A 14,956-nucleotide genomic window follows, 5' to 3' on the forward strand; every position below is an offset into this window, starting at 1 on the left:
AACTAAGGAGAACGGATCTTCTTTCAAAGCGGGGGGCAGGTAAATGCATCAAACTGGTACTTCCTCTCTGGTCACAGAGTTAAGATACGTGATTACAGAGAAGAAGTTCAGCCAACGGAAGGAGTGAGATAGAGAAAAGGTTCCACTACACGAAACGTTCCACAATATGCGGTGTGGCAAATCGTGAGGCGGAGCAGTGGCTCAGCGGATGAGGCGCTGTCACACAAGCGTGAAGGTGGGAGCTCTGAGCCCCAGCAGCCACAGAAATGTGAGCTCATCTGTGATCCTAGAGCTCAGAGGCTGAAGTGGGATCTCGCAAGCTGCTGGCCGCACTAGCTGATGCGGGCAGCTCCAGGTACAGGGAGAGAGCCACACATGAGGCGCAGAGGGGACCCTCGCTGCCCCTGTCCAGGTCCATTGCTGGGTACCACCCAACCAGCCTCCAAATGACATGTACAGCCTTCGAGGGCGACCTACTGACTAGGCTTTTTTGGTCAAAATATAGAGTTTGGCGAGAACAGATCCACAGCAAAGTGTTTCTCTAACACGCACAAGGCCCGGGTTCCGTCCCTAGCACACACACAAAATCTTCTCAAACAAATAAAATGTCACTGTGTGAAAAGATGAGAAATTACTCACTAGTGTATCACGCCCTGATGTTCACCGAGTGAACCAATCCAGGCTCATCTACTAAGAGTGCCCTAACCACGTCCTGTGACAGCATGGCGCCCACACATCCCTTTTCCTTTGCAACACGTTGAGGGACCCAGGGCCCAGCCACGGGAAATCTGCGTGGTGCTGAGGGGCTAGCGGGAAAAGTCTAGTATCTGAATCTGTCTCTTCCGTGGAGCGAAGCTCTCAGCTGGCAGGTGTGCGGTCTCCACACCTCCACACAGGACCGAGAAAGCCCGTGTGCTTCCTCCACAAGCACGCTGGCTCACGGGGTCAGGGTTTACAGGAAATGGTAAGAACGACCAAATCCTTCTCCTCCGGAAGAAGGCCCTGTGTGTGTGTGTGTGTGTGTGTGTGTCTGTCTGTCTGTCTGTCTGTACCTGACCCCACCCCCTCCCCCAAAGACAGGGTCTTGCTATGTCACCCAGGCTGTCCTCAACTTTGTGGTCCTCCTACCTCAGCCTTCCCAGCGCCTTGGTGACAGGCACATGACGCTGTTCCCAGTGGGGCTTTAGTTTCTGTACCTTGGAGGGCTAAAACCATTCATTCCTTTTTCCAAACCTGCTTCTCTCAGGCTCTTCCCAGAAGCTGCACACAGAAGGGGACTCCCAGGCTGGAGTCCCGCCCTCAAAGACCTTACAGCCTATGACCCTACAGAACTCCTCCGCCTCTCTGGGGAGCCTGGGGCCCAAATCCTGACTGTCACTCCCAGCTGCACCCTCAGCTCCTGGGCAGGCTCTCTGTGCTCGGTCCAGACCACTTACTTGTGAGATTTTTTCATGCCTGTGCCGTCGGGCCCCTTCCCGCAGTCATAGGCCTGGATGGTGAACGAGTAGTCTTTCTGCAGTTCGCAGTCCAGTTTCTCTTTTGAGCGGATTACTCCCTCACCCGTGGACTTATCCACTACCACGGCATCAAAGGGGACATTCTGCCCGTGAATTTTAAAGCCACAAATCTCACCTAGGGAGTAAAGCGGAACGGGTTAGGGTGCCTGCCGCGTGGACCTTCTGCGTGCTGCCCTCCGCCCCCCGAGAAAATAGACGACAACAACTGAGCAGCCAGGGGGTTGGAGGGTCTGTGGACAAAGCGAGGGCACTGTGCTTTAACGCGGGTGAGTTCTGGGGCTTTATTAGAAGCGACTCTGGCTTTCCAAGCAACTGGTTTACTTTGCATCCATTCATGCAGGGACACGAGAGAGAGAACAGAGACAGGCATTCCACAGGATGGCTCGAAGGCAAAGGAGTCTCATAGCAACAGCCAAGGCCAGGCTGTCCAGGCCGCCCAAGCGCTGGGCAGCTCTTTGGGTTTGGACCAGAGAGAGGATAAAATGCACAGTTAAGCGTTGAGAGGAGAAGTGCGGCATGTGGGTCGGCATCATAATTACAGATATTCTGTCAAGGAAAAAAAGAATCAAGTCTTCCTGTGCAATGAGCCTGGCTAAAATTAGGGAATCAAAACAGCTAGAGAAGAGCGGTAGAAATACCAAGTTTTCAGGCATCCATTTCAACGGCTGTCAACACCGTCACAGGGAGGGGTCTGTAGGCTTCCTCGGTTCCGGGCTTCACCCTACCAAACCTAACAGGGACGCCAGCCTGGGAACTCAGCTACAGTGGAGCTGTCCTATTTAGAGAGACCCAAGGCTCCAAGCGGGGCCGCGCAGAACAGTTTAGTGTCCTGATCGCACGCACGAAGCTACGAAATGTATTTCACATAGCGGTGAGACCGCCCTCTTCCACAAGTCCAGAAAAACGGTGCTGAGCAAGCCCAAGTACACAAAACACTAGGTCCTGAGCCCGGCTTCAAATGGATGTCTGAGTTCCAGATATTTCTAGCCAAGGGTCCGGTTACAAACAATTTCCATAAATACACTTAAAAAAAAAAAACAAAAAAAAAACAAAAAACCAAAAACAAACTAGGAGAATAAATAGGGGACGGCATGGCAGTTGCTTCTGTTTAATGGCTGATTCCCAATTTTATGAACAAGTTAGTGGGTTAATATTCATAAGAGGGAGACAAAGAACCCTTCATCACCTTCTTTGGTGACTGTCACCTCAAAACTCTCTAAAGGGAGAAAAGATAAACCCATGTCAGTAATTCAGGAAAGATTGAAGACGGAACAACAAGGAAACAGTCAAAGGTGCAACACATTACTTAGAAAAGCGTGACACGTCCTTAGCGCGCTCAGTAGGCCCTGCCAGAACTGCTCCACGGTCCTCCCACCCCTGCCACCTACTCACCGTAAGCTATTACGTCACTCTGCCATTGAACACACTCTGGGCGGAAACACTGATGCCATGCTGTTGAGGTTTCCCAACACCCACAGCTGTCACCCGGGCTTTTCCTTTGATGGCAATCAATAGGTCAAGCTAAGTATTTGCTTTTGGCCTGGAACTCACAGAGATCCACCCGCCTCTGCCTCCTGAGAACAGGGATTAAAAGGTGTGTGCCACCACAGCTGAACTATGTTCTTATTTTTAAGCTGAGTTTTCTATCTAGAGTCAAGCCCTCATTAGATTTACTGGGGAAGACAAAGCTGGAGCTGCAGGATTTCAGCCTTTGTTCCCACTGATGCCCTGTGCGTAGGGGCCAGAGCAGACATGCCTCCTAGGGGAAGCTGGGTCCCAGCCATCGGTGATGACCACTGTGTTGGCTAGATGTCCCCTCGTCAGCGCCGACCCAGCCGGCCACCCCGTGCCTAGCGTAGAGAAGATGTCACTTTGGGGCCTGCAGCATTACACATTCCCCAACTTCTAGGCGGCTTTATCATGCATTTTCCCGGGGGGGGGGGGGAATGCTGCTTCATTTTGTTTATCTTTAAGGTTTTAAAGACAGTATTAACAGTTTTTGTGCTTGGACTCTGACGCAGCCTCATGATCTAAAGCTCACTTGTCCCCGCTGACACGAGACTGCGGCTTACTCATTTTCTGGGCTGCCTGGCAGGGGGTGAAGTGTAAGTGCTTAAAGCCTCGCTTGGCGTAGAGAAAGCACTTAAACGTTCACCGTCGCTGAAACCACTTTCCATTCTGCATTCGGCACAATTTCAGGCCTTTCGCTGCCTCTGAGCAATGCGGCAGGAAGCATTTCTATCCATGTTTCCTGCAGCACAAGACTTGTGTAGGGCAGTGCCGCCCAACCCGGGAGAAGCTGGCCACAGGGGCTGTTCAAATACAAACCCAAACCCTCGTTAAAGCGGAATGGCATTAAGCCATTAGTGCCTCAGCCACACGGGCCACAGTCTGAGCGGGTGGCAGCCACGCAAGGCTGGCGACACCGCATGGAGACCGCAGACCCGGAACACCATCACAGCTGGTTCTCCAGCATGGCTGCTGAGGGGCCAGGCTCTGAAGACCATGGGGTCTGGGCCAGATTCAGGCCGTCCCTCTTCTTAAAAGGCCCATGTACTAAAAGAATGGTTTTTAGCTTTCTGAAAGTATTTCACCAAACTGAGACAGGCTCTCCCTATGAGCCCTGGGATAGCCCAGAACGTACTCTGAAGCCCAGGCCAGCCCACGATCCCCAGGCTCCTGGCTCCTGGGGTGACACCACCACATCTGGACGGTTGTTACTCTATAAATGGTCTTTCACAGCATGAGGAAAAAGATACTAAAAGTCAACCATCAGTCTTCATAAGCGATGTTCCACTGGACCGCCAAAAAGCCAAGCTGTGTAGGTCCCGGCTGTCTGCTCACAGTGATGGCTAAGTCCACTGTCAAGTTACACCGCTGCAAGAGAGAGATCCTACAGACTACAGGCCCTAAAACCTTCCCCGGGAGGTCTTTAAGGATCCCTCCTGGAGAGACACAGCCCTGAGTTAGAACTGCTCGGTGACCCGTGAAGCCAAACAGCATTCCAGGATGTGCTGATAAACCATGTTATGAATATACTTTGATTATCAGTATTATTTCTATAAAGGTGTATTTTCATTACTTTTAATTATGTGTAGAGTACACACATATGAGTAATGGTGCTATGGAAGCCAGAGACACCAGACACCCATGGGAGCTGGAGTTACAGGTGGTTCTGTGTCACCCAGCAGAGGGTCTGGGAACCGTGTGTGCACTTAGCCATCTCTGCAGCGCTATGAAGTAGGTTGTGAAACAATCCCAGTGGCCAAGCTTTAATTCAATGTGAACTTCCCTGTTTCTGACTGGAGTTCACTTTTCTGCAGAGCTTAGGGCAAGGGAGGCAGCTCTGTACTCACGTGAGCTTGTATTCCTGACAGTGGCTGTGTGTGGCTGGCAAGGCCACTGGGCATGCACGGAGCACAGACCAGGACCCTGGCATGAAAACGTGAACGCTGCCACAGATGCTGCACATTCAAACAGGTGGAGGTGATACTCGATAGTCAAGCAAAGGTTAAAAAAAATTTTTTTTTGAGTCAGGGCTTAAGTACTGCCTAAGCTGGTCTCGAACTCCTGGGCTCACACAAGCCTATTCCCTCAGCCTCTATGGTAGCAATACTGTGTCATCCTCTCAGGCTGAGGCAAGACTTTCCATCAAGACAGAAGAAAACAGCAGATGGCTGGGCGGATGGGGCTTCAGTGCTAAAGGACCCTTCGCTAAAACAAGTCTATCTGGGCAAACACGGTCACCTGGTCACCCCAGCAGCAGATGCTGGGGACCAGACCAGCAAGAAGTGATCAAGTTCATGGTCAAGAGGTTGCTTTTGCTTTGCTTTCTAATTTTATTTTTGTGCATGTGTATTGGCTCAGATGAGTTTACGTGTGCTATGCATATGCACCCAGAACTGGAGTTACAGGAGGTTGGGAGCCACGTGGGTGCTGGGAATGTAACCCAGGTTCTCCGCAAGAGAAGCAGATGCTCTCACGCTGGGCCGTCTCTCCAGATCCCCAGGAGGTATTTCAGATGAGGTCAGCTGTAGACTTGGGAGGCGAGGCAACTGAGGAACTGAGCCTGAGGTGGCCTCGTACCGACCTGGGGAAAGACTAAGGAGGGGAGGTCTGGCTGGAGCCTGGGAGTCCTGCTTTAGCTTTAAACATGAGCGTGTTCTGTGATGCCATGGGTGGTGGGGTTATCTCATAAGAGCACCTCAAAGGCAAAGTCCCCAAGCGGAACTCCCTCCTAAAGACTGCTCTGCTCATTTATAGCGAGAGCAGCGGCAGTACGGACCGGTCTTGCCCACAGATGCCTACAGAAGACTGCAGCTGGCTACCCTAACCCTCCACCAACAGGCTCCTGTGCTTGCAGTAAGCTGGGGCTTAAGAAGAACTAGTCCGCCTGGGTCCTTGGCCTGTCAAGACCTAAAAGCCGCCCCAGCCGGTGGTGGGTTGGTACACAGGGGCAGGAAATTTACCCTGGGGCAGACCCGGGTTTCTGGGGCTTCAGCAGAGGAAGCCAGCATGTGTCATCTGCTCATCCAGCCACAGCAGTGGCTGCAGGAACCATCTGATGGACACAAGGCTGGGGCAAGGGGGTGGCTAGAGCCATTGCAGCACAGGAGGTGAAAGGCCGGTGAGGAGACCTCGTGAAGGCCATGTCAGCAGAAACACTTAGGACATTCAGGGAAGCAGGCCTTGTAACCGACAAGACATTCAGGGAAGCAGGCCTTGTAACTGACTGGGAGAAGCAGAACTGAGTGTGCGGTAGGACTCTGGCTTTAGCTAATGGGGCCTTTTACAGAACTATGGCCTGGGGTGTGTGTGGGTGTCCTTCTCTGTATGTGGTGTGTGTGTGTGTGTGTGTGTGTGTGTGTGTGTGTGTGTGTGTGTGCACGAGTGTGTGCACGCACGTGTGGTTTGGCTTATGTCATTGATCCTTACCATCTTCAGGCTTGCATGGAGAATTTCACAGCAAATCCCAGGCATGACATGGCTTCACCCTCAACACTTCAGCATCTCTGTCTAACACAACTTCACTAATCTAGCACAGCCAACCGAACAATAATCTTATATTATCTTCCTCCCCTAATTCGGATTTATGTCACTCACTCATATTCCACTCTTCCTGGAGCTCACACATACGTGCATTCATGCACACACACGCACACACACACATTTATTCATTCCATGGCTCTCAGCCTTCCTAACGCTGTGACCCTTTAATACAGTTTCTCATGCTGTGCTGACCCTCAACCATAAAATTATTCACTGCTGCTTCCTAACTGTGATTTTGCTACTGTTGGGAATCACGATGGAAACGTCTGATATGCAGGACGTATGTATGCTGCATGGGGTGGGAGCCACTGGTTTAACTGTTTGCTCTTCCCGGTGACAGTGACTTCCCAACCCTTCCTCCAGCTATGCGCAGCTCACAGAAGTTACCGGCATTTCTGTCCTCAGCTACTGCGAACCCAGGCTTGCTTCCCAGGCCTCACACCCTCAGGGAGGACCCTCTCAGCAGCATGACCCCACATGCTGTCTCCGCCGGCCCTCCTGCACTGTGCACACCCCACACACCTGCCTTGCAGAAGGAAGCACCCCAAAATCCCGTTTTCCTCATGAAAATTGGCTACGCCAGCCTAGGACGGATCAGAACCGACCCACATCCGTCTAAAGTTACCTCCTTCCCTGTCTCTCCTCTCACTTTAAAATTGCCAGGTAATTATCTAAAACTGCCAGGTGAGGACAAACCCAAAAGAGTCTAGACTTGATTTCTCATGATCCAAACTTGCGCGGAAGTGCAGTTTCAGGCTGGCTCCGCCCTCCCCACGATCCCTTTCTATCTGGCCCCACCCTCCCTCCCCATGGCCCCTATCTGGAGGGTACACTGGCCCACGGTCTCCAAGCCGTGGGGGCTCCTGCTCTTGCACTCCAACTGTCCCTCCACTCTTCACGGAAGTCACTGATCCCAGCTCTGGGTGTCGGAAACTGCAAGCAACAGAATCCATTCTAGCTTGAGAGGATTGGAACTCACGGGAACTCACAGACTTAAGACCAGAGGAGGAGACTTGAGGACAGCCAGAAACACATTATTATTATTATTATTATTATTATTATTATTATTACTATTATTATTATTACTATTACTAGTATTATTAGGGGCTGGGGAGAGTTTAAGAGCAACAGGTGCTCTTCCAGAGGACGCGGGTTCAATCCGCAGCACGCACATGGCAGCTCACAACTGTCTGTAACAGTTCCAGGGGATCCCACACCACTGCAAATAAAATTATTAAAAAAAAAATAATGATGCTGATAGGGGGCTCAAGGGGTAGGAGCTCTGGCTGCTCTTCCAGAGGTCCTGAGTTCAATTCCCAGCAACCACATGGTGGCTCACAACCACTTATACTGGCATCTGATGCCCTCTTCTGGCCTGCAGGTGTACATGCAGATAGAGCACTCAAATAAATAAATCTTTAAAAAATTACTACTACTACTAATAATAATAAATCTTCTGGAGTGAGTCGTCAATGTCAGAATCATCTACACAGATGAACTCCTGCAGCAGGGATCTTCAACAAATTCCCGGGTGCATTGTCTTACGTCATACCAACTGAGCTCACTGAAGAAAACAGTCTGGACTTGGCTGCGTGCTCCCTAAGAATCTGATATTGACAACACACTGGCGGCATGAGTGACAGAATACTCGATACCGTCCACGTGTCAAGTGACACATAGAGCTGGGAACACAACCCAGAGTATTCCCAACTTTGAAATGTTAACATCTCAGCCAGGCGTGGTGGAGAGCGCCTTTAATCCCAGCGCTCAGGGAGGCAGAGGCAGGCAGATCTCAGAGTTCGAGGACAGCCAGAGCTATACAGAGAAACCCTGTCTCAGAAAACAAAAAACAAAAAGGAAAAGAAAAGAAAGAAAAAGGTAACATCTTGGAGAGCCACAGCCAGATGGCCTGGCTCAAAGAAAACACACTCAGTGACGCGTGTGAGCTCAGACAAACTCCTTTGTCCCTCCACATATCATGGAGCCCTGGTGTATCCCAAGCAACGATCTAGCTAGGGTCCTAGGGAGAGAGACGGACAAGGTCAGCATTACTGCTGTCATCCGCTGAAGCACTCTGAACCAGTGTCCCCACCGGGGAAAGGCAAGCAGTGAGGGCGTGCCATGTGACTTCCAGCAGTGAGGACAGCCTGAGAGAGAGCTGCTGCTCCCCCGCTGCCTCTCCAATCGTGTCACTACAGCAGATTCAGGAGCACTGCGAAACAATCTCAGAGCAAGTGTCCATGTCTGCCTTGTCCTAATAAAAAACTAATTTAAAGGATGTGTGAGGAGACAGAGTAACAAGGACTTATGTAAAAAGACAGAAACACATTTCCCACGAAATTTTTAAATTTAAGAATATACGTTAACATCTTTAAAACTTACATTTATTTTACCAGGTGTAAAATAAATATAAAATTTATAAAATAAAACATGCTTTTAGTCCCAGCACTCCAGAGGCAGAGGCAAAGGCAGGCACATCTTTGTGAGTTCAAGGCCAGCCTGGTCTACAGAGTGAGTTCCAAGACAGGCTCCAGGACTACACAGAGAAACTCTGTCTCAAAAAAAAAAAAAAAAAAAAAAAAAAAGGAAGGAAGGAAGGAAAGGATTTCTTAGATCAGCGGAGACAGAAAAACAACAAAATCAATCTTAGGAGAAGGGAAGTGCTCATTTCATGGCGGTACTATTCCCTTCAGTTCGCTGTGACATCCAGTTCATTTCTTTCTCTTTCTGACTTACTGGGTTTATAACACTACAGCAGAGAATCCGCTGTCCAGCCTGAGCTGCAGCCCGGGCAGCTTTAAACTGCTCTGGGCCTCAGCTTTCTCTCTTCTTAAGGATAATTCTTTCTGGGCAGTGGTAATCCCAGCACTCAGGAGGCAAAGGCAGGCAAGTTCAAGGCCAGTCTACCAAGTCTACCAAGTCCAGGACAGCCAGGTCTACACAGAGAAATCCAATCTCGAAAAACACACAAACAAAGAAACTTCCTTAGTTTTCTGTGCGTGTTTCTTTGCACATACATCTGTGCGCTGAAAGAGAGTGTCAATTCCTGGGACAGACAGCAGCCGTGAGCCACCATGTGGGCGCCGGAAACAAACCTGGGGCCTCTGGAAGAGCAGCCGGTGCTCTTAACCACCAAGCCATCTCTCCGGCCCCTAGTTCCTCTCTTTACAAACGAGGCTGGCAGAAAGCACCCTTACTTCAAGCACTGAAGGATTAGCTACAAATTTTTATTTACACAGCACATTGGAATAGTGCCTGGAATCTATTCCTGATGCTTGGGAGCAAATGTGTTATTAGGCTGAGCTCCACAGCACTTTGCAAATCAAGGCCTGAGGCGGGAGCCCCAGAACCCTGGGCTGCAGTCATTTCTTTCTTCTTTACTGTTCGAGAGACGGTCTCACAGAGCTCAGGCTGCTCTTCCTCAGACTTGTTATGTAGCAGAGGATGACCCTGAATAAGTTTAGTCCCTCTGTCTACCTCACAAATGCTGAGGGATGAAAAGCATGTGCCACCAAACGTGTTACGTGGCTCTGAACTCAAGGTCTGGGCGGCGAGGCAAGCTCATTCTGGCCTGAGCTATGACTCTCTTCTCTAAAATTTATTTGCATCTTATTCTTTTTTAAAACATTTTGTTTTTATTTTATATGTAAGAGTGCTCTTGCCTACATGTATGTCTGTGCATGGCATGCTTGCCTGGTGCCCACAGAGGTCAGAAGAGGGCGCTGGATCCCCTGGAACTGGAGTTATACTTGTGAGCCCCCATGCCTTTGCTGGGGATCGAACCCTGGTCCTCCGCAAGATCCGCAGGTATTCTTAACCACCAAGCCGTCTCCCCAGGCCACTAAATCACTTCTTAAAATACAAGAATGTACAGAAACCCACTCACAACATATTCTAGGCAACTCCACTGAAACTGTGATAGAGCTCTAAATGTCACACACAGAAGGAACAGAGCTGACTACGTACAAAACACACTGGAGCTGGGCACCTAGAACTCTAGCTGCAGAATCCAAGAGCCTCCCTCTCCTGGCTTCTGCAGGTACTTCCAGTGTGTGTGTGTGTGTGTGTGTGTGTGTGTGTGTGTGTGTGTGTGCGCGCGCGCACACGCACACTCTCGAGAAAGGTGGAGAGACAGAGGGTGTGTGTGTATTGCGTGTGTGCTGTCTGTATGTGCATGAGAGTGTATTGTGTGTGTCTGCACGTGCTCTTCAGAGAGAGAAAGGGGAAGAGAGTGTGTGAGTACGTGCGATCGTGTGTATGTGGTGTGTGTATGTACGTGAGAGTGTATGTGTGAACGTGCGTGTATGCTCTCGAGAGAGAGGGAGAGTGTGTGAATTTTGAGTGTGGTGTGTGTGTGGTGGATGTAACAAATAAAAATAAATCTTGTTTTTTAAATGAATCAAAATAAATCCTCTTACACACACACACACACACACACAAAAGTTGTTTTGGGCTGGGGAATGGTTCAGTGTGTAAGAGATTGGTGAAGCCTGATGACCTGAGGTTTGGATTCCCAGAACCCACATGAAAAGCTGGACACAGGACTGCGGCGATAGCTCAGTGCTTAAGAGCACTTGTTGCTCTTGTAAAGGACCTGGGTTTGATTCCCAGCACCCACATGACAGCTTACAACCATCTGTAACTCCAGTTCCAGGGGCCCGACTTCCCAACACACTTGCAGGCAAAACATTTATGCTCATAAAATTTAAAAAACCGAAAAAAAAAAAAAAAGCTGGGCAGTGGTGGTGCACACGCAGGAGGCAGAGGCAGGAGGATCTCTGTGAGTTGGAGGCCAGCCTGGTCTACAGGGAGAGTTCCTGGACAGCCAGGGATGAACGGAGAAACCTTGTCTTGAAAAACATAAACAAACAAACAAATGAGACCTGTAAAAGCTAGACACAGCTACACACACGTGCGCGCGTGTAATTTCAGTGTTTATTCTAACTTTGGGACTGAGAAAGCACGGCCTCCACCAATCAAGGCACTAACACAGATGACAAGATCAAGACCAGATCTGACTGGGAAATATCCTGAACGTCAGCAACGCAGGAAAATCACATGATCAAAGTCTCTGACATGTCCTACAGATTTTTCTCTGAGAAGACACAGAGTACGATCTTAAGAAATAACTTACACCAAACATTTAATAACGTTATCAAGCCAGGTTGTTGTGGTGCGTGCCTGCCACCTCAGCCCCCAGAAGGCTGAGGCAGGAGGATGACAAGTTTGATACCAACTAGCATTAAGATAGAGCAAAACTTTGTATCCAAAAACAAAAACAAAAACCCCAAACAAACAAACAAACAAACAAAGGGCTGGAGAGACCACTCGGTGACTAGGCGCAGCGGCGGCTTCACAGGATCAGGGCCCTGACAGGTCACTCACAACTATGAACCCAGGTCCAAGGAATCTGATGCCCTCTTCTGGTCTCCCTAGATACTGCATGCACACGGTGCACAGGCACATGCAGGCAAAAACACCCATACACTGAGGGGTTAAAAGAAATTATTAAGTTGGGCATGGCGGACATGCCTGTAAAAAACCAAACAACAGAGGCTGGCTCAGCATGCATGTGTAGCCCTTGAATAACACCACCATACACGACTTTAAACCACAGAGACTGGAGAGATGGCTCAACCGTTGGGCGCACCTGCTGCCTTGGCAGAGGGCCCGGGTTTGATTCCCAGCACCTGTGAGTCCAGTTCCAGGGGACGTGATCTCTGTGGGCATCAAGCATTCACACGGTGCACACACACATGCAGGCAAAACACTCACACACAGAAATAAATCCATACAAGAAAATTTAATTATCAAGGCCGAAAGCCTTTCCCCACAGAGACTGATGAACCTTTCTGAAGTCTGTGCAGGTGAACGGAAGGGACGAGCGCGTGGGGGGAGGCGACAGTGGCCTCTGAGCAGGTGGACAACAGGGAAGGCCGCAGAGCGCGGTCCCAGCCCGCGGACCACGTACTCGGCGTGGTCTGCGCGTGCTCCGTCTGCGCTGCGTCTAGACGGCGTCAGCCCGTCGGCAGGAGGCAGGGCACGTGGGGATGCAATCGCGGTCAGTCTCTCCCCTTCAGGACTCTGCCGAGGACGCACACGTGGTGCCCGAGCCCCAGCCAGCGTGCGCCCTCCCCATCCGCGCCTGCCCGCCCTCGGGGAGCCGCGGGCCGCCTACCTGCAAAGCGCAGCGGCGAGTCTTTATCCAGGGCGATGAGGGGGGGGTCCAGCAGCACCGTGTTGTCGTTCTCGGTGATGATCCCGTGGTAGGTGGGCTCGAGCCACGGCTTGTGCTTGTTCACTGCGTTGGGAGGGAGAGAGGCGCTGGTGAGAGTCCGCTGCTGCTCAGGGCTCCGACGCTTTGAGCGAGGGGTGCTTGGATTAGGGAAGGGCCCCACGCGAAGTCTAACCCGGGTCAGCACTCCCGCCCTCTGCCCCCACGGCGGCGGGGGGACCCGCCAGCCTTCTATTAAAGGGCTCACGGAACAGAGGGAGACTCCGCTGTGCAACCCGGCTGGGCGGCCCACCCTCTGGTGACACCCCAGTTAGCGTCCCAGACGATTTTTACACAAACCACACTAGGCGGGAAGCTGGGCATGGGCAATCCGTGTGAGGCAAACGGTATTTTAGTTCTCTCTCCCCCACCCCACCCCCAGGCTGGGTAGGTCCGCCTCCCAAATTGCTGGGATTATAGTTGCACGCCACTGAATCCCACCCCGACCTTTCATTTTACAACGGAAACTATTAATTTGGCTTGTAATTAATAGCAGCATTTGATACTGACTTGTATTAGTACAAACACAATAAAATAAAATTGAGTTTTATTCTGATATTTGAGTCCATAAAACTCAGCTTAAAATGACATTACCTGCCCCCCCCCCCACCAACAAGAATGTAAAATTATTAAAGCAAAGCAAAGTGCAGGACACCTGCAATGTCCTAACACAGAATGGACCGGCTGGGAAAGGCTACAGCTAAAAATGGTTAACAAGTTTCAGAGCAGAAAATAACTCTGTGGCAATTAATTTCACCACCATTCCAGTACTCTATTTTATAATTCAGAATTCCTCAATTGCTCCTTTAAGCTGGCAGTATAATGAGAGATGTGGCCATTTCCTGAGGCTGAACTTTTCAATAATTAATGAATGATATTTTTAATATTTCATTGCATTCAGTTTGCATTATGAAACATTTATAGAAACAAGTAACTGATGTTTTTGTAATCATCCTCTCTCCAAATCACCAGAAGACTATGGACTGCAGGTCCAGGACCACCTCAGCCACGACACAGCCCTGCGCCTCCCTCCCTCCACGGCATCCCACAGCATAAAAGCCAGCTACATTTCCACAGCAGAGATGGCAATCACACCTCTAAGTGTGTAGGTTTTCTGGGGTCACTTTCAGACAAAAATAATATTTGTGACTACAGATTTTAACCATTAAAAACACCAACTCCAGGGGATCTGACACCTTCACACTAATGTACATAAAATAAAAAAGAAATAAATTAAAAAAAAAAAACCCCACTTGATTTTAGAACCAATATGAATGTCAGATGGTAGTGGCACATGCCTTAGTCCCAGCCTGGTGTACAGGGCGAGTTCTAGTGCAGCCAGGGCTAGACAGGGGACCCTGTCTTGAAAAAAAACCAACATGAACAGTGAACATCAGGGTTAACTTTGGTTTCAGATCCACAGGCCCCACAGAGCCCTGGACATCACTCACATTCCGCTTTCCATCTGTGTGTAGAATCCCACTGTGCGACAGTAGGAAGCTGATGAATGCTTCCTATTCCAGAATACCCAGGCTGGCCATACTGTAAGCCTCAAGAATCTGTAATGCATTTTGACTACAAACTGAACCTATAAAATCAAGACAAACCGAATCCTGGCCCATCAAAAGAGCCTGCAATTCCAGGGAACTGCCACCAGGTGGCAGCAGGTACTTGGGTGTGCATGCTTTAAATGCACCTCTGGTCCACCCCTGGTTACTACAAAGGCGCGCCAGCAGCCCCGTTAAGATGACAGGAGATCCCTACTTAGGCGGTGTCACATGTCCCCTGCCTACCACCTTCTGCAAACTCAGGAAGGCAGCGTCAGGAGGATCTCGAGTTCAAGGCCAATCGGTTCAGGGAGACTTGTCACACCGAAACGGGGTGGGGGCGGGGTTGGAGAGTGGGCTCAGCGTCAGGAGCGTGGGTGCTCCTGCAGAGGCCCTGGGTTTGGCTAACACCCACACAGCCACCTACAACTCCAGTTCCGGGGGATCTAACCTCTGTATGGGCACCAGGCACACACAGCATACGCGAAGGCAACCCAACCCAACGCTCATACATACATACACACACACACACACACACACACACACACACACACACACACACACACACA

General features: G+C 50.2%; 1 protein-coding gene across 1 annotated transcript in view; it reads right to left on the reverse strand.

Moving 5' to 3' along the window:
- The window catches only part of Clstn1 (calsyntenin 1), a gene marked incomplete at its 5' end in the record, with an annotated part of 56,629 nt that overhangs the window by 16,645 nt on the left and 25,028 nt on the right, over positions 1-14,956 (reverse strand). Inside the window, 3 exons of the mRNA XM_055615071.1 lie at positions 1,437-1,632; positions 2,704-2,733; positions 12,745-12,867. Coding sequence (XP_055471046.1) covers positions 1,437-1,632; positions 2,704-2,733; positions 12,745-12,867 — 349 coding nt within the window. The remainder of the gene's footprint in view (positions 1-1,436; positions 1,633-2,703; positions 2,734-12,744; positions 12,868-14,956) is intronic.

This window comes from Psammomys obesus, unplaced genomic scaffold (assembly GCF_907164565.1).
Source record: "Psammomys obesus unplaced genomic scaffold, mPsaObe1.curated_primary_1811, whole genome shotgun sequence".
Lineage (NCBI taxonomy): Eukaryota > Metazoa > Chordata > Mammalia > Rodentia > Muridae > Psammomys > Psammomys obesus.